The sequence below is a fragment of the Bacillus rossius genome, chromosome 1 (assembly GCF_032445375.1).
Source record: "Bacillus rossius redtenbacheri isolate Brsri chromosome 1, Brsri_v3, whole genome shotgun sequence".
In the NCBI taxonomy this organism is placed as follows: Eukaryota; Metazoa; Arthropoda; class Insecta; order Phasmatodea; family Bacillidae; genus Bacillus; species Bacillus rossius.
In genome coordinates, this window is record NC_086330.1 from 28,857,936 (window position 1) to 28,876,467 (window position 18,532).

Sequence of the window (18,532 nt, forward strand, 5' to 3'; positions counted from 1 at the left end):
GTAAGATATGTATGGTGAGATGGTAAATATGTAATTTGTATCCTCTGTTTTCATGTTACAGGCATAGGGAAAGATTTTGCCAAGTGAGACAAAAGTTGTCCCAATATCTTCCAGAATACAAATTGCGTAAACCAAGAGTGTCTTTTCCAGGTTTGCAAATTTTTCAAATTATTTTTCTTTGTTAATTTTTTTTTTTTTTTTCTGTTAACCATTATTGTTTCTGACATTCCAGTCCATACACATCCCGAAGTTTTTCGACGCCTGGAGAATATTGTTAACAAGACTAAACAATTTCCAGACTACCATGATGTGCTTAGGACAGTCATCGAATGCAAAATATCATCCAATGCAGATGAAAATCAAAGGATTGGTATGCTTACAGCAGTATGTTTTAAGTTATTTGATTTCACTTTTGTTGGTGCTCCAATAAATATGACTACCTAGTTATAATTTATTCAAAAAATTGTACTGTTATAGTTGAATATGGTAGTGTGTACGATGCATTATTATTGTTTTTTATCAGACTAAACCATTTGGTCAACTATGTAAAATATCCTTAGTTTACATTGGAAAAAAAAAATTTTAAAATTATTATTATTGTTTTTTTTACTTTAACAGTATGTTTTAGGTTTTGAAATTATTTATAAATTTTTTAGCAAATTAAAATAAAGGGGTGGATTTTTGTAATGTGATTAGTTCTTTATAAGTATACTGCATTTGGTAGGAGTAATTTTGTGAACGGAATAGAACTGCGTAACAACGGTGCATCTGCACAAAAGTCTCAGAAACCTTGAAAAGATGGCAGTCCCGTGTAATTCATTTGTGTATGTGTGGATCCCAAAACTCTGGATAAGAGTCCGGAAAGAGCCATTTCCAAACTTCGGGAAAATAATTTTTCTCCTCGGGACAATACCTCAGAAATTAAAAATATTTTTTTAATAGTAAAAACCTCTGGAAAACTAAATAAACATACCTGTATGCTGTCACCATTTATATCACGTAACAAACCGCAACTTAACACATGTATTGGATTGACGAAGCATAAATATGTCACAAACACACATACGACTTATATGGGAAATGTAAATTTAACACTTGTTCCTAGATTTTGTTAATAATAAAACTTTGATGAAATAAAGTATTCAGTGTGATCAAAAATATTTTTAATGAATTTATTTTTAATTTTGATGAATGTAAACATCTTTACCTTATTTTTAAGTTATGTTTGACAATGAACTTCACGAGAGAAGCAATGATCAGTGTTACCAAACACTTGACATTTGATATGATACAATCACTGTATCAATTTGAATGTACGCCAGCGTGGTTTAATATATTCTATGTTCAATTTGTAAGATTTTTGAGTTGTCGCACAAACTTTAAGAACAATTGTAGGAAATAAATAAAAAATTACCTAACTTAATGTGGATTGGTTAAGGTTCACATAAAAGCAACGTAGCTGTTCCAAAACTACCTGTAGCGCATCAAGTGCACTAACTTTACTTTTTGTGTTTGTTCTTTTAAGCCACCCTCTTTACACCAGCACACAAACTGCATCATAATTGTTCCAGACAAAGTGCATGAAATGCACCAACTTTGAGAAAAATTTCTGGAAATAAATAAAAATAAGCCTGGGTTGGGTCAGGTTTGGTTTGGTTAGGTTATTACCAACTTGTTAAACAAAAGCATAGCTAGGATTTAAAAATGAAAAAAAAAAAATCCTATTCCCCTAAAATAAATTCATTGTGCATATTTATCACATTAAACATTATTTTAAAAATTCAACGTTAAATTTTGTGTCTCATTTTCGTATTATAAGTTTATTTGCAACATGAACATGACTTTTCTCATTACCGAGGTTACATGTTTACACATCTCTTGCAAGTACTGAAAGACTTATTCACATTTTTTATTATTATTTTAGCAATAGTGTGATTGTTGTAGCATTTTAGGGAGACTTTTCAAAATAAAAATGGTTCGTTATATGCAAGGTCGTATGTAAGGGGTAGATTTAAGGGTTTACACCACTTACATAAGCCAATTGTTTTTCTCTAATACTGTTGAATGGACTCAAGAGCAATAATTATAATGATTAAGTGCATCACTTCGACAGTCTCGAAATGCTTTCCCATTCTTCATTAAGCCAAATTAATTTTTAAAAAGCTATATATGTATGTATGTGTACAATGACCTCCATTACAAACCTGTGGCACTCAATATTCCTGCAGCTATTGAACGGCGTGCGTTCTGATATTTTTGGTGAATTTGAGTGTTTGTTCACCATGGAAGCAATGTGAAATCATGGACTTATTTTATTCAATAACATCATGTGTATTTTTATTGCCTTAGGGCTGCTTACTGCATCATCATATCATCAACTGTTTCCAGCCTATGGCCGAATCAGCCAAGTAAAATGCCTCCATCTTCCTCTGTCCTAATTCTTCACTTTATTCCAGTCTTCTCCTCTCTCCTGAACTCATTTAACTATCTGCTCTTCTTATCTCCTCCTTGATCTTTCTTGAGGTCATATTCCTAGGCAGCTTCTCTTTTCTCATTCTCTGGACATGGTCATACCATTTCATTCTCACTTTTTCAATGATGTTATTCAATTCCTGTACTCCTGCTTTGCTTGCGCCATCTCATTCCTGATCATGTCTCGCCTCATAACTGCCAACATACTCCTCATGAACTTCATTCCTATTGCTCTGATCTTCCCAGCATCTCTCTTATCTACGGTTCAAGTGTCTGCTCCATAAGTGACTGTGGGCACAAAGTAGGCAGGTATTGTACAACACAAATTTTCACTTGAATGGCACATCCTTCTTCCATACCAAATCTCTTACACACCTGTAGAATGCATTCCCTGGTTGTCCTCGCCTTAGAGTTTTCTCCTAGTTTTTGCCCCCTCCCTCCAATACGCTTCCTAGATACTTGAAGGTTTCTACCTGTTTGAACTCAACACCATCTATTTCAGTGCATCTTCTAACTTCATTTTTTTCTCATTACTTCACTCTTTTTAGTGCTGTACCGCATACCACGTTTCTCACTTCCTCACTACCTCACTACATGCCTTTAACTGCATACTTGTTAAAATATAATTGAGCTGTAAATTAATTTTTTATTAATATTCAGTAATCTGTCACTGCCGCTGTTCTGTAAGTTTCGGACTTAGTAGACTTACCTTTACTGCATAAGGACCTGGTTGTACATTAAATATTTTCTGGTAAATCATTATGTACTTACTGTCACATTTCTTGTCTTTCTATTAATATTAACATCACATTTACTGCTGTGTGTCTATCAAGATCAGGTAACAACCTCAGCATATCAAATACATCATATCTGTACCAATTATAACATGTCATATGAGCTACATTTCTCACTGTTAATCATTCCACATAAGTAAAAGTTGTATGTTGTTTAGTAATTAGGTTTGTGCAAATAGTGGATTTTGGTGGTCAAATAGTTTCGAAGTTGAATAGATGTCATATTTTTCTTTGGTATGTAAATAGTATATTAATTGTTATTTGCAACTATTCATATTTACGAATATTTACACACCCCTATTAATAATTATCTTCAAGTGTTGCGTAGATGCTTGAATACTGAACTGTATTACAGTAAACTCCCTATTATCTACGGGTGGATCCGCGGTGCGGATTATCCGCACATGCTACGAAAAAATACAGACATATGTAAATCTGTATTTTATTACAAGTGAGCAAATTTGAACTCTACTGACGAGTGTATTGTGTGCAGTGTACCGTAAAACACCACTGGCCTTCTCGGAACTCACGCAGTAGGCTGGCATGCGTAATTATTCAGTAAAATACTAAAATTTTAGCATCATTTAAAAATTTTTACTGTTAATTGTAACTTTTACTGTACATAAATTTTCAGATTTTTAAGTTGAAATTAATGTTTCCTTTTTTGTTTCCCATTTTCGGCTCTTTTGCGGATTATCCGCGATTTTCACTATCCGTGGTGGCCCTGCCACTTTTCGCGGATAATCGGGAGTGTACTGTACTTTACTATACTAATTTAACTTTAATTGGCTATCACTGTTTATGAGAGGTCTATAAACATGATGCCTATGATGGAGGTTTTCTCAATCATGTTCATAATTGATAATTACAATATGAGATGAATCTCCGTTGTTCATTGTTTTTTTGGTTTTACTTTGGACTTAAAATCCAAACTGCTAGAGAACTTCACTTATCTGTCTATCTGTGAACACATTGAAAACTTTCTGTGTATCTTCAATTCATTGTCAATGTGAAAGATATTTTTTACACAAGGTAAAATTTGTAAAATTTGTTTTCCATCACAACTACAGCTCATTTTTTTGGGCCCAAATCATTTATATATTTAAAGCCATATTTATTAAAATAAATTCTATTAGGGAGCTGCTTATTTTCAGATGAAGAAATATCATTAATGATCACCGCCATAATATTGCACAAATCATTTCCAGACTGATACATAAAATATAGATTTAGACATTCTTGTTCAAGTTTGTTAATTGACAAAATCAGATTAAAGGGGTAGAAATAAGGGTGGATTTTTGAAAAACAGAAAAATCTTTTTAACTTCCTTTATAGGAAAAATATGTTATCCATTTGAAGGAATTATGCTACACAAAAGTAATGCCAAAGCCATTTGTTTAAATCAGTTCTTGATATGACCAATCATTACTGCAAGAGGTGGAAAAAAAACAGGATTGAAGAACAAACAAAAATTGATTACTTTAATAGGAGGCACACTATAAATCACATACAAATTTGTTGGTAATATTCTAAATATTATCTAAAACTTTTGTCTGAAACAATTTTTCATACAGTCAACCACTGCTACAAGGGCTTGAAGGACAAAACAAATTATGCCCTTTTTAGGCACATTATAAAATCAGTTTAGATTTATTATAAACCTTATAAATAGTACCTAAAAGTTTTCTGATTTTGATAAGACCAACCATTACTGCAAGGGGTGAAAAAACCTGAAGCACACTATCAAATTTGTTAAAATTTTTTGCAACATTCTAAATATTTTGTTTTAATCAATTATTGATAACTGCAGCCCTTAGTACAAGGGGCAAATAAATTTGTTTAAGGCTTAGCTTATGGGACGAAATGGGTATGCTATCTTCATGGTATATTTCATGAGCAGCACAGTACAGAACCTATCGACCTGTACTAGACCGTTTTCAAGCTCATGGCATGTCATTTTTATCCAAAATATTCTAGAATTCCTACGAAAATTCTGCATGCATTGAATAGATATATTACGAAAAATTTTGGCTGTGTGGAATGTGCAAAAATGTTGATCAGTACTTTTGAAAACTTGGTGAACATATAGGATGTTTTGTGCAGTAAGGTTTCTAAATGTTACAGAACTTTTTGTAATGTTCCAGAAGAGTTTCCGTAACGTTTCAAAATCTGCCAGTGCCTGTAGGCTGTGCCGAAAGGGATTTTATTTGATTTTTGGTTTTTAATAATTTAAAAGTGAAATTTGGTTGTTTATTTTAACCATATTTTTGTGACTTTTGAGTATGGATAAGATATTTTATGTCCAGATGGTTGGTGTTCCAGGTTTGTTTCCGCCTTAATGCTGTATGATCTGTCGCAGCTTGCAGTGCCTTCGAGGTGATCGGTGATGAACTGCAGAAGAGGCGGCAGTACGAAGACTGGGCATCGATATCTTCGTTTCTGGGGAACGATCACGACCCTGCGCTGGACAGCCCCGATCTCGCAGAGAAGCTGAAGCAGAACCAGGAGGAGGCCAAGTCGAAGATAGCGTTGGTGAGTCTGGAAGGGCTTTCAACATTGCAAAGTCGACATGCACACTGTCTGTGTGGTGCTTGTTGTGTTTCATTTTATTTTATTTTCAGAGGGAGAATAAAATATTGTGCTTCCGTGACAGAATGGATTTAGTTTTAATTTTTATTTGTTTATTATATCTTTTATCAAAGGCATAAAATGCTATGTCACAAAAACCATATTTTTCATGAGAGCAATTTAAAGAATTTTAAATAGTACCTAACTTATTTACTGTACTATTTTCTACCCTAAATATGTATGTGATTTTTTGACATATCATAGATCGTAGTGTTGTATGCCACTAGAAAGAACATCAAACTGTGATCAAGTTTTTGGTTAAAAGAGTATTTTTCACATAAGTGGACATGGTGTCTTATGCAGCCGAGGTACATATTTATTTATATTTGTAACATGCCCAATCTTTGAGGTGACCACATAAATTCAGTCAAGCAAATACATATACATATCGAGACTACAAATACACACTGGACAATGCAGGCACTGCATGCAAGCAGTCACACAGTGTTTTGTACTTATTCTTACCAGATAATGTTTGTATGAAAAGCACATTTGAAGGGTTGTTTCACCAGGGAGTCCATTTTTAACTACTGCTCACCGGTTGTGATTACATAGAGCACCGAAGAAATGAAACTAAATACATTGGTTCATGTATTGCTCACTTCAGGAAATAAACATACATACTTTTAACAGGTATTTACATAAATGAATAATAATTATATATATCGTAAATGTTCTTTTAAATGTATGGAAGGATTTGTTGTTCCACCTAATTCTCTCCTTTAAGTGACAATCTTGTTACGAGTATAATGTGGGGAGAAAACTAGGTTCGTAAGGTATAGCCCAATCAATTGGTTCAGTTTTATTTATTACTAATGTCTACACCATAAATTTAAGTAATGCACTCAAAATCTCTGTCCACAACAATTTGTCTTACACTGGTCATTAAAACATTAACACTTCCCAATGGAGCTTGGCTTGACAGTGGCTCGCTATTCTGTCCACCTCTGTCCGCTTCCTTCGCACACTTACCCACACAGCACCACAGTACAGTCCCCAACTATCGCTCGTTGCACCTGACTGGCTCGCCAGGCCTTCACTCACAGGTATTGCCTCCTGGTAGGTACGGTTCGCTCATCAAAGGCCACTTGCCCTCTTCACCTCTCTATAATCGCACGGGTATCGCCAGTATCACTCCCCGAGGGGAGACACTCTCCTCTGCTCCGCTCTACTCTCGCGGTGGCCGGCATCGCTGCTTTTGTACTCTTGGCAGACTTTCTGGAACTGATTGAGGGTGTTGGAAGTGTCACGTCACCTTGGGCCGACCTGATGCCTGAAAAGTCCAGAAAGGCGGTGTTTATTTGCGCCACTCCGCGTGGCTGCCTCGGGAAACCCGTAGAATTCTCAGGTCGCTAAAAGGGTCATTGAAAATGGCCTGAGGCGCGACTGTGCGAGGGGTGCGGAAGGGGGGTACGGAGGTGGCGAGGGCTCTTGTTATTGGGCCGATCACGCGTGGCATGCCTTACGTCAGTGGACGGCGCGTGACGTCAGAGGCCGTGCGTTGCGGTCCTGTCTGCGTTCGTAACAATATACATATAGAGGAGAGTAACCTATATTGGACCACTTTTGACATAATGGCACATATAACCGAATCCTGTCAAGCTATTAAAATGAAACATGACTATAGCTGGATTCAGTAGCTAGATAATATTAATCATAATTAATATTGTGGCATAGTTGGAACTAATAAAATATAGTTATTTATGTAAGGTGGTTATTCTGTCCAATTATAGCAACTGGTATATTAAATTGGACCACCATGACCCTAAATTGTACCTAATCTAAAAAACATATAATTAACAAAAAATGTACACAGTTTAGGATCATTATCATTTACATTTATACCTACTTTGAATGTAATCAGATCACCTTTATGCTAATTCAGGTTTATGTGAAAGAGATCAAGTAAGATTTTGGTGCACTCTAAAATATTACCTAATTGTTTCAAACATGCAGATTAACTTGGCACTGTGTATGTGTGGTGATGTTACAGGTTATCAATGAATTTGTTGAGCGTGAAACGGAATGTAAACTAGAACCAAAAGAAGTAGGGGAAGAGGAAGCAGAGATGTCAGCAGGAGAAGGAAGTGGCCAAGAGGATGAAGAAGAGATCAAAGATGTGGAAGACGATGCAGATGAAGACGACATTCTAGATGAGGATACAGAAATGGCAGGTGACTGTGAGTATTTGGTTTCAATGTTATGTACCTTAATATTGTGTTGTCACTACCCTCTGTTCTTCTGTCACAAGCTTCAAACTTTTAAAATAGGATAAGGGGAGTATGTACAGAAATTTTCTATGATTATTGTATGTTTTACTGTGGATTTTGGGATGTGTTGTTAGCTTGTTACTTAATCATGTCTTTACTACAGAACCAATTATGATGAAAGTTGAAATAGGGGTAGCTTGTATATTGGAATAAAACATAGGGTAGGTACTTTTCATGTCAAAGCTTCCCCCCCCCCCCCCCCCCCTACAAACAACTGTGGTTGTTATTCCACAGTGTAAGCCTGGGTTGCTGTTTGGTTTGAAATGGTGTATGAATGTAAATAAAATTTTCTATTAAGGCCTAACTCCATGGTTTTGCAGACACCTAGAAACATTATTTTAACCATAAATCACTCAACAGGGAATAAAAATACTGTTTACGATATTGTAAATAAAACTCTAAACTTTCTAATGGATGTATGATAATATTTTTTTTTTCAACCATAATGTGCTGAAAGATTGTAATTTTAAAATTAAAACATTTTTGACTTAAAGAGAAATTAAAATAACAGTTATTTTTAACACAATTCTGAAGATGCTGAATAAAACTGTAGCAAAACTTTTATTTATACCCAGAATTTCATTTTACCGAGATTAAAACGTTTTCAATAACCAATGTACGTTGTGTATGTAAATGACTTATTGTACAGTTTTAGCTGTCACCACTAGATGTACAACACGAATATCGACAAAGGGTTAATCATAGGGAATATTGACAAAGATTGAATGCTAAAGCCTACATACATTGCATTTAGAGCATATAATCGTGTTTACTACAGGTAAATTTATTTATAAATAGTTAAATACATACAGTCAACTCCCGATTATCCGACGGCGGATTATCCGATTTGCGGCTTAACCGGCGGGTTTTTTTAAGAAAGAATAATTTTAAACATATAGTAACTTTTCGGTTGCGCAGACTGCTGTGGCGCGCGGTGTGGCAACGCTGTTGGATGACCGAGATAAAAAAAGGTCTGCACCTGTTTTGTTTACGCGCTCCGATTCCTACCCCTCTCCCGTGAATCATCTGGCTGGCGCAGTGCTGTCTTGTCGGCTGTACAGTCGCAGTCAATATTGAGTTTCATCAGTTGTGCGCGCAAGATGTCTACTTCCAAACGTAGAGTTGTTTTAACAATTGAACAAAAACTGCAGGTGTTAAATAAACTGGAAGCTGGTACTTCGGTTAGCCAGCTTTCAAAGATGTACGGTATTGGGGAATCTACAATACGGGATTTGCGAAGTGCTTCAGACTCTATGAGCGCAATGAAGAAGAGGAAAACTATGAAAACAGCAACTTACGAAGAACTTGATAAAGCTATGTTTGAATGGTTTAGTCAGAAAAGAGCCGAAGGTACTCAAGTGTCCGGTTTAATTTGTGCAGAACAAGCAAAGAAGTTTTTTGAAGATCTTGGGATGGAGGGAGAATTCAGTGGTTCCTCGGGTTGGTTAACCAGGTTTAAACAGCGCCACGGCATACGAGAAATTGTGATTCAGGGTGAGAAGTTAAGTGCTGATACATCAGCAACAAGAGATTTTTGTAAAGAATTTGAAGAATTTATTGAAACGGAAAATTTACAGCCTGAACAAATCTATAATACAGACGAGACGGGTTTGTATTGGAAATGCCTTCCTTCCAGGACACTAGCTTTTGAAGCAGAGCGTAGTGCACCGGGCCACAAGTCCAGCAAAGAACGATTGACGGCCATGTGTTGCGCAAATGCTACCGGCGCTCACAAAGTAAAACTGTGTAATAGTCAAGGCAAAAAAAAAAACCATGCTCTTTCAAAGGGACTGAGAAAACAAATTTGCCTGTCTCATATTTCAATCAAAAGGGAGCATATATGGATCGACAAATTTTTAAAACTTGGTTTGATCACAGTTTTGTGCCACAAGTGCGGGAGCACTTACAATCAAAAGGCCTACCACTCAAAGCTGTGTTGCTACTAGACAATGCGCCATCACATCCTAGTGCAGAAGTTTTGAAATCAGACGATGGGCAAATTTTCGTTAAATATATGCCACCTAATGTGACGTCTCTCATTCAACCCATGGATCAAGGGGTTATTGCAACAATGAAGAAACTGTACAGGGGCAGTCTTCTTAGGCGACACATCAACGAGGGTGCTGATCTCAAGACATTCTGGAAGAAGTTAACTTTACTGGATGCTATTTATTAAATTTCAAAAGCATGGAATTGAATCAAGTGTACAACCATTACTAAATAATGGAAGAAAATTTTCCCTGACATTGAAATTGAAGATTTCACAGGGTTTGAGGATGACAAATTTTCCGCAGAGAAGTTAGCTGCTTCTTTACGTCGCATGGAAGGGTGCGAGAATGTTGACAGTGATTACATCACCTAATGGTTTGAAGTGGACTGTACTCTTCCAGGCTACGAGATGTTGAGTGACACAGTGATAATGTGACGCGCTCAAGGTCACACGGGAGAAACAGATGACAGTGCTCCTGACGATAGTGATGGTGACCTGATTCCACAGAAGCATATTACACACTCAGCAGCTCTGGAATGGGCTGATAATTTGCTGGATTATTCAGAGCAGGAAGATGATACACTATTGTCAGACAAACTTACCTTAAGAAAAATTCGTAGCACGATTAAAAGAAAAGAAAGCACATCGCAAAAACAAAAGTCTATTACACATTTTTTTCAATCAAAGTAGCCTGTATTGTTTAGCGTACATAACAGCTGTACAGTAGAATGTACCCCTACTACACCTATGTATATGCATTTATGTTTACATATTTGCCAATTGTATTTGTATAGGCCTAAAGAATTTTTGCGTGTTTTAAGATGTGTGAATATTTTTGCGTGTTTTTTAATGCTTTAAAATGTCTATAATTTAACATTCTATCTTTCCTCAATTCTTGTTTACATGACATATTCATATGCACATACTGACATACGTATACGACCGTACGTATTTGTAAAACATACTCAAGACAAACATGTGGGCTAATAGGCCGAGATTTTTTCGCCTGAAGCATTTTACTTGAATGCACTCGACTATACCTCATTTCTTATTCCAAATGGCCGGAATGTCAACAGAAAATTGCAGTGTGTGCACCAAACGTAAGTAAAATGAGTGTCTATGTAATGTTTATTTGACAGTAATGATATGTGAAAGTGCATTATGTATCTACCCCACACAGTTTGTTCATTTGTTTTATTGCATCTGTTATATTTTTTTCTTACATAACTACAAAGATATTGAACAATTGCATAAATTAGTACGTACAATTTCATATAATGATATACTAATACTGTACTTATGTATACTGGCACATAATAGTACATAAGTTACTAATATTATTCACTGTAACACATTATCGTACTTCCCATTGCCTTCCATAGCGGCCGTGGTCGTTTACATGATAAGGGGGGTGGGGACTGACAGTTTTTGTTTACATTGCGCGGTAAAAAAAAAAAATGGTTAAAGTGTATTATCCGGCGTTTTGGGTTATCCGCGGCCTCGGCCCCCTTCATTACCGTGGATAATCGAGAGTTTACTGTACATATATAAAGGTAACAACATAATTTTAGTTATTGTATGTTAGAAAGTTTTTTTTCTTTATAAGAGTACACTGTAAAATATCGTCCAGCTAGGATAAATTATACTGTACATATGTTGAGGATATAGGAAACTGCATGTGTTATTCTATGTTCTATTGCTTTTATTGCTTCTACAGTAAAAACTGGGGATCTTGGCTTTAAGCTGTTATTCTTTCCATAAAATATAGCTTTAGAATATTATTTTATTTTAAATATTTGTTAGACTTGGGAATTTTGAACTTAAGGCTTGAAGTGAAGTGAACACTTATTGTTGGTGTGTTGGGGGAAGAGGGTATGTGTACCTGTGGGCATACTTGTTATATAAAGTGCGATGAAAATGTCATGTATTACTTAATCATAACAAGCACTATATTTAAAAGTGTTGGGGCCTCCTATGAAACATATTTCTGGCTACGTCCTGCATATTGTAGTCTGACGTTTTCTCTTCGGCAGGCTGTCTATAAAATCCTCCTCCACTCCTGCTCTTTTCTGGTCAGTTCCTTTACTCTCTCCTGTTTCTTCTCTCTTTTACATTGTCCTCCCGTCCGTCTTCTTTCTTTTTCTCTGCAAAAGAGTGCCTGTATCCATTTTGTTTTCCATTCTGATCTCAGTATGGAAAAAAAAAAAACAGTTCTCTTCAATTTTTCCATCAGTGATTTATCATTAGTCAATTCTTTGTTTTTATCTCATACCTTGTCCATTTGTGTAAGTCTCTGTTCATCTCAAAAATCTCATGTCTTTTTCCATTGGTTATAGAGTACAGTACAGTAATACCCTGAACTTACGTGATATGTGTGATCGAGCGATAACCATGTCATTCGAATTCGCATAAGTGGGGGCATAATTTTGAATGTAAAGACAGACATACAAATTATGTTTACTTGGGACCAGAAACTAAATAAAACAATCATTTTAAAAAAAAATGTGTTATCAAATCATAGATAATACATCAAAAAATATTATTATAAATTGCAAAGATTTTTTTCTTCGTAGTACGCTAAAAAATAGTGTGGACAGAGTGGAGAATCGAGAGTTGCGAGACATTAAAATAAAAGACGAATGAATTGATTAGAAGATTTAAAAATTGAGTAACTCCGGATTTGCACAAGACGGGATAGCGTAAATCGAGGTATTTACTGTACTTTATAATGTCATTGGTTAAGTAGGTTCCATCACCAATTAAACCCCAAAACCTATCCTTTCCTGTAAACTAATTTTGATGCTGATCTTGCTTCTAGTATTTTGTATATTTTTTTGTGTTCAAATTCACTTGTTCTTTCCCATTTATGTTGCTTAGGAAGTGTGTGTGGTTCCGTGTTTTAATGCAGCATGAGCAGTGGTGCTGGTGGTGTGTACATAAGCGCTTCAAGAAGGTCCTGCTACGGATCAGAAGGCTGAAAATAGTTTTTTTTTTTTTTGTGTTATAAATAAAAAATATTTAGATTTAATGTATGATAGCTTTTCATGTCAGAAATAAGTGTGTGTGATTTATGTGATTATGGTTTCTGGAAGAAAGCACAACTAGTTGGGATAGTGATTGTCCAACAAGAAGTGGTAGGACTTGTTTACAGAGATTAACAGTTTTCAGTAGGCCTGTGCGAGAACTAGTTTCAAATTTAATGTTTTAAACATTCATGAAGTCTAATCGAATTACGAATATTGTCTCGGGGAAGCTGTATTAAACTTTATAAAGTACAGGATTGGGGTAAAAATATATAATTGTTTAATGTGTGTAATGTTTGAACTGATACGTGATTAACCAATTGGGCTCTATATATAACATCATTCAATAATAATTATAAAATAACCGTGCATAATATCAATATTGAGCATCCATAAAACCTAACGAGGTGTCAACCTTTGAATATCACAAGTAACCAACTTTATTCAAGCAAAACATATACAACAAAAAAAAAAAAAAAAAAAAAAAAAATATTTTCATGATCATATCTTAGGCTTCCAAAGTTTTAGTAAAAGAAATAGCAAATTTCCTCGAAAATATGTCAAATTGAATATTAAAAAGAGCTTCAGTTGATTCACGTAGTCGAAGCTTCGCACAGGCCTAGTTTTTTAGTTGGATTACCCAGTTTCCCACTTTATCGTTGATTTCTGTTTGATTTAATTGATGAAATGTTGTTAACCTGATTTTGATTCTGATGTCCAGTGTAGAGGAAATACATGTCAGTGAAATTGTGGAGCCAGTTTTAAAAATAGAAGTCATGGGATACATGATGCTGAGGAATCTCAGAGCAAAAATAAGACTGATATAGTATACAGTAGAACCTCTGTAAGTCAAACTCGAAGGAAGACGCCAAAAAATTCGAGTTACAGAGTTTTCAACTTATGAAGGATTTCAACTTAAGCGGGATTTTGATTCGACATAAAGAGGTTAAGATTCATTCTTATACATTTTGAGTTAGAGAGGTAAAATAAATAAAAATTCAAGTTGCAGAGGTGACAAACATATTTTTATTTATTATAAATCAACATTATTTCAACTAACACTAACACTGATACATATTTTGGCTCCGACACTGCTCAAACCATTTAAGTAAGCACTCCTCCAAGCTTGGAAAATCTGCAATTCGTCGTCTTTTGCAGGACAAACTTTGACCGTTTTGTATTTTTCTCATGATGTCTGATTCATTTTTTATTATTGTTGAGAGAGTACTCATTGGCAGGCCAAATTGTTCAGCAACATCTTTCTTCTTTTGACAGCTCTTCACAGATTCGAGCACTTCCAATTTTTTAGCGCGATTCAAAGTTTTCCGTTTAAGTTTCACAGCACTCATGTTTTAACAATTTTATTTGTAAACTGTTGTACCAATGGATGTGTAGCAGTAACAGTCAACAACAAAAAGGACATGCTTCGTTAAAGTTCAAATGAAATCAAAAATAATCAAATTAAACACCTGACACCAAGCAAGCAAACACGTGAGTCATAAATTCGTGGTAATCTGGTAATCCTATTTATTGTATACTCCTAAATTGATTTCTAAGATACAATGGTGTACTTACATTGTCGGTAACTTATTTTTCTTCGAACTATAGAGGTAAAAAGTTATAATAATAGAGTTGTAAAGGTGGTAAAATAAAACATTGCTATGTTCGAGATACAGAGGTCTAATTTAATTTTTCGAGTTATGGAGGAAAAATCTGTACCAAAATGTCTTGGAGGGACTCACAGATTATTTCGACTAATAGAGGGTTGAGATTTCGAGCAACGAAGGTTTTGGGGCTTGAATGGAAGGGAACACAACATTTTTTCGAGTTTGGGAGGTTTTCGACTTATCGAGGTTCGACTTAAAGAGGTTCTACTGTACATGTTAATTTTTAGAATTAATTTTTGTTACATAATTGTGTTTCCAAACTTTTCTAAAGAAAAAAGGCTAAAGAATAGTTCCAATTTTCTTAGACTGAAAAGAAGGATTTTTTTTTTAATTTATTAATTTTTTCTCTCCAAAATAATTTGGTGATATTTTGTTACTGGATGTCTGTGAACTGGGGAAACTCAGAACCAAGAAAATGGAAGGGATTTTATGCAACTAGCAAGCAGCCAATAATTCTTAGAGTGGTAATTTTATGTTGTGCTGGATTCTTCTTAACTCACTGAAGAATTATCTTATTCTTCACATGCTTCCATGTGAACTTTTATCTTACAACCATAAATGGGGAGAAAAAATGCTTTTTAGTCCCAAATGTTTCCCTCTGCCGATAAAAAACACGTAGCCCACCACCAAAATGTAGCTCATAATTTTGTTATTTATGTTAATTTTACCCAAGACTTTCAGCCAATTTCATGCTGATAAAATTATTTTTATTGGACTTTTCTCTGAATTATTTGTAATTGTTAGTATTAATAAACAAGTCACACTAACTTTGCTTTGCTGCACATAGGTTACAAGTCAAACATAAATTTTACAAAACCTTGTTTTGTACAGCTTGTTCATACATCTATTGTCACTCTAACCTTATTAGACCATATATTTTTTTTTATTATTCTAGTAACAATTTCTAATTATTCTATTAACAATTTCTAAAATACTAGGCAAAAGCTAAGAAAAAGCTTGATTGTATTTTCTTAAATTTTCTGCTGGCTGCCTAAGTACTCTGATTTTAAAACATGTCTTATATTTTATACTGTGGGTCCAGTTTTGACTTATTAACAAATGTAAATAATTCATTCTTGATGACAAGCGAGAGTTGCAGATATTATTTGCCGTAAATAATTCGCAGACATATTTCAGCCATGAGATGTGAACCTTGACTACCATATAGGTTAATTATAGTTACCCATCGCAACTCACTATGTACACCCATTCACAATTCTAATCTCTTGTCCTTTCTTTTGAAACGTGCCTGAATCTTGATCTTGGAAACAGGAGCTAATGCAAGGAATTCTGTTTGAATCTTTATAAGTACATTATTAACTGTTATTTAGTGTTCGTTCTTTGACCTAGAGTAATATATTAAAATGGTTACTATCATCCTTTCCCAGTATAATTCAAACTCTAGGTCTCTTTGTTTGATCGAAATGTCATATTGTGAAATTTAATTATATTTATAACTTTAGACACTAGTTACTATTGCCCAGTCTTCCTGTTATTTTGTGTGTTAATATTCATTGATTTGATTTAGTGCATGTAGATACATACCTTCATAATACGTAAAATTTGTATAAGTAGCATAATGTTAAGTTAGCATTTTCTGGTTGCACATTTAATTTGAATGTCCTTGTTAGTAAAATTTGTTTAGAAAAGTAAACATTTTGTGATAAATGGTGGTGTGGTTTTTCTCTGTAGTGTTGTATTGTACCTCTCCTTTACATATTCTTCAATAGATTGGTAGATGTAGCAGTGTCTTTATTTACTAAAGGACTTTTTCCCACAAGGAATTCACACCTACTACCTTTAATTAAAAGCATAAATCAAGGAAGAATAATCCTTAAGTCCTTTTTTTTTACTCTATTGATACTTTTTTTAACAATGTATGTTAACAAAATATAATTGGTTGCTCTGAACAATGCTAATCGTTGCAAGTTTTATTAAAAGCTGGTTCCAGAAGATGTTCACTTAACTTGTACATTTGGTTGAAGTTCTCTTGAAAAATGTTGATGCTGGATTTTATGTTGTGCTGAGAATATTTGACAGTGTTAGTGGTTACTGCACAAATCACAACATACAAACAACGAAATACCCTGTCTCTGGAATGTAGATACGTGCTGTGTTACACTGCATTTCATTTTCTGGTCTGTCACTGGACGTGACCATTATTCCAATATTGTCACTCCCAGGTAGAATTGTAGTTTGTCTGAGGTTGCAAGGTCTGTACACATGGGAGACGTGGCATTGCAAGGAAACACACAATAGATATCTCCAAGAGCTGGCAGTCACCATTTCCATCCTTGTTTCTTCTCCTTTATTATGGCTTCCAAATCTCCCTTAGTTTTTAATTTTTATGTCTGAAAAAAGCAGGCCAGCATCAATTAAGACAAAAATAGTGTGTGCCGCTGAAAACATTGGAAGTTGAGACACGCTGACATACCAACCCTTCTCCATGCAGCAGCTGCAATGTTTTAATGCATCATTGTATTAAAAAACACCTTATTATACATTCAAATAAGGAAGAGACAGTTCTGTTGAACTTAAGGCATAATTAGATGAGTATAAAAGTTCTTTTATTTGTTATCTGTAGCCTTTGAGCTGATGGATGGTTATCTTGTTTGTCTTAAACACTCGGGAACGCTGGACATTGTGGTTTAAAGAAATACACCTGAGGTGCTGTGAACCCGAGACTCTTGCTTTATTACGACCTGCCCGAACATGATTTGTCTCGGATGATGGTCGGCTGGTCACTTCCCAGTTCTGCACAACGGGGTTGTGGGCGAGAGAAAGACGAGCGGTCTGTAGAAAGCAACGCATGGTGGCTAACGCTGGCGAGACATTGGGGTAGTTGGTTGGAGGGGAGTGTGCTGAACGTGTGTAAAACTGCTCGCATGCACGTATACTTGGGTACATCTTAACACTGCTCTCTATACTCCGTCTACTGTTTGGGTTATTCTATGTCTGGGATATCAAGGTCCAGGATATTGAGAGTTTGGTGTTAATATGAAAATCACAACCACTCATCGTTTCAGCTGGAAAACTGTGTAAAATATGTACCTAACTGCAAATAACTTAAAGGAAGCTTCTAAATATGATACAATTTTTAAAATATTTTAATAGTACAGCAAAACATAGTTAGGAGAATTATACTGCATTGTAAATAAGCACTGGTAAAATGCATGTTCTGCAAGTTATGCAAACACAAGTTCACAAAAACATCTTAAGCAGTGCAGACACTGCATTCCTTCATCGCTCCGTTCCCATCTCATCGGCCCTCATTGCTTCCAGTGACCCTTATGTCACTCATTTATTAATTTGAAACACTTCACAGTACCTCTACCGTTAGCTACAAGATTAAGCACTATTCTGCATCGGCTTAGGTGGCATATTAGATGTTTGCACTTGAACTGCTTTCGTGCACCCCTGTCTCGCATACATAATGACAGTTTTTAAGGATATGTAAGTATTTTCTTCATTCACAAAAAGTAATTTGCGCCATAGCTGCATGTATAAGCTCAAAAAGCATAGGTTAAGGCATATTTAATTATTATATGGCTAAATACTATCTACAGTATAACTGGAGCTGTTTCAAGTTTAGAGTTTTTTCTACGTTGAAGCTGTTAGTTTATCATTGATCACTCATTTTGTTACACTCTAATGAGTTGATTTTTATATTTTTAAGCTCTTTTTTATT

The 18,532-nt window shown here is 35.1% G+C and overlaps 1 protein-coding gene across 6 annotated transcripts in view; it reads left to right on the forward strand.

Annotated features, from left to right (window-relative positions):
- The window catches only part of LOC134533529 (death domain-associated protein 6-like), a 43,729-nt gene that overhangs the window by 23,948 nt on the left and 1,249 nt on the right, over nucleotides 1-18,532 (forward strand). For 2 of the 6 annotated variants that reach the window (XM_063371089.1, XM_063371096.1), the window contains 5 exons: nucleotides 62-150; nucleotides 233-370; nucleotides 5,626-5,798; nucleotides 7,888-8,074; nucleotides 13,063-18,520. In XM_063371089.1, the coding sequence (XP_063227159.1) occupies nucleotides 62-150; nucleotides 233-370; nucleotides 5,626-5,798; nucleotides 7,888-8,074; nucleotides 13,063-13,067 (592 nt within the window). In that variant the 3' untranslated portion in view covers nucleotides 13,068-18,520. Of the gene's footprint in view, nucleotides 1-61; nucleotides 151-232; nucleotides 371-5,625; nucleotides 5,799-7,887; nucleotides 8,075-13,062; nucleotides 18,521-18,532 lie in introns of those variants that run through there. The other 4 variants (XM_063371057.1, XM_063371067.1, XM_063371082.1 and 1 more) reach the window with 2 other exon arrangements.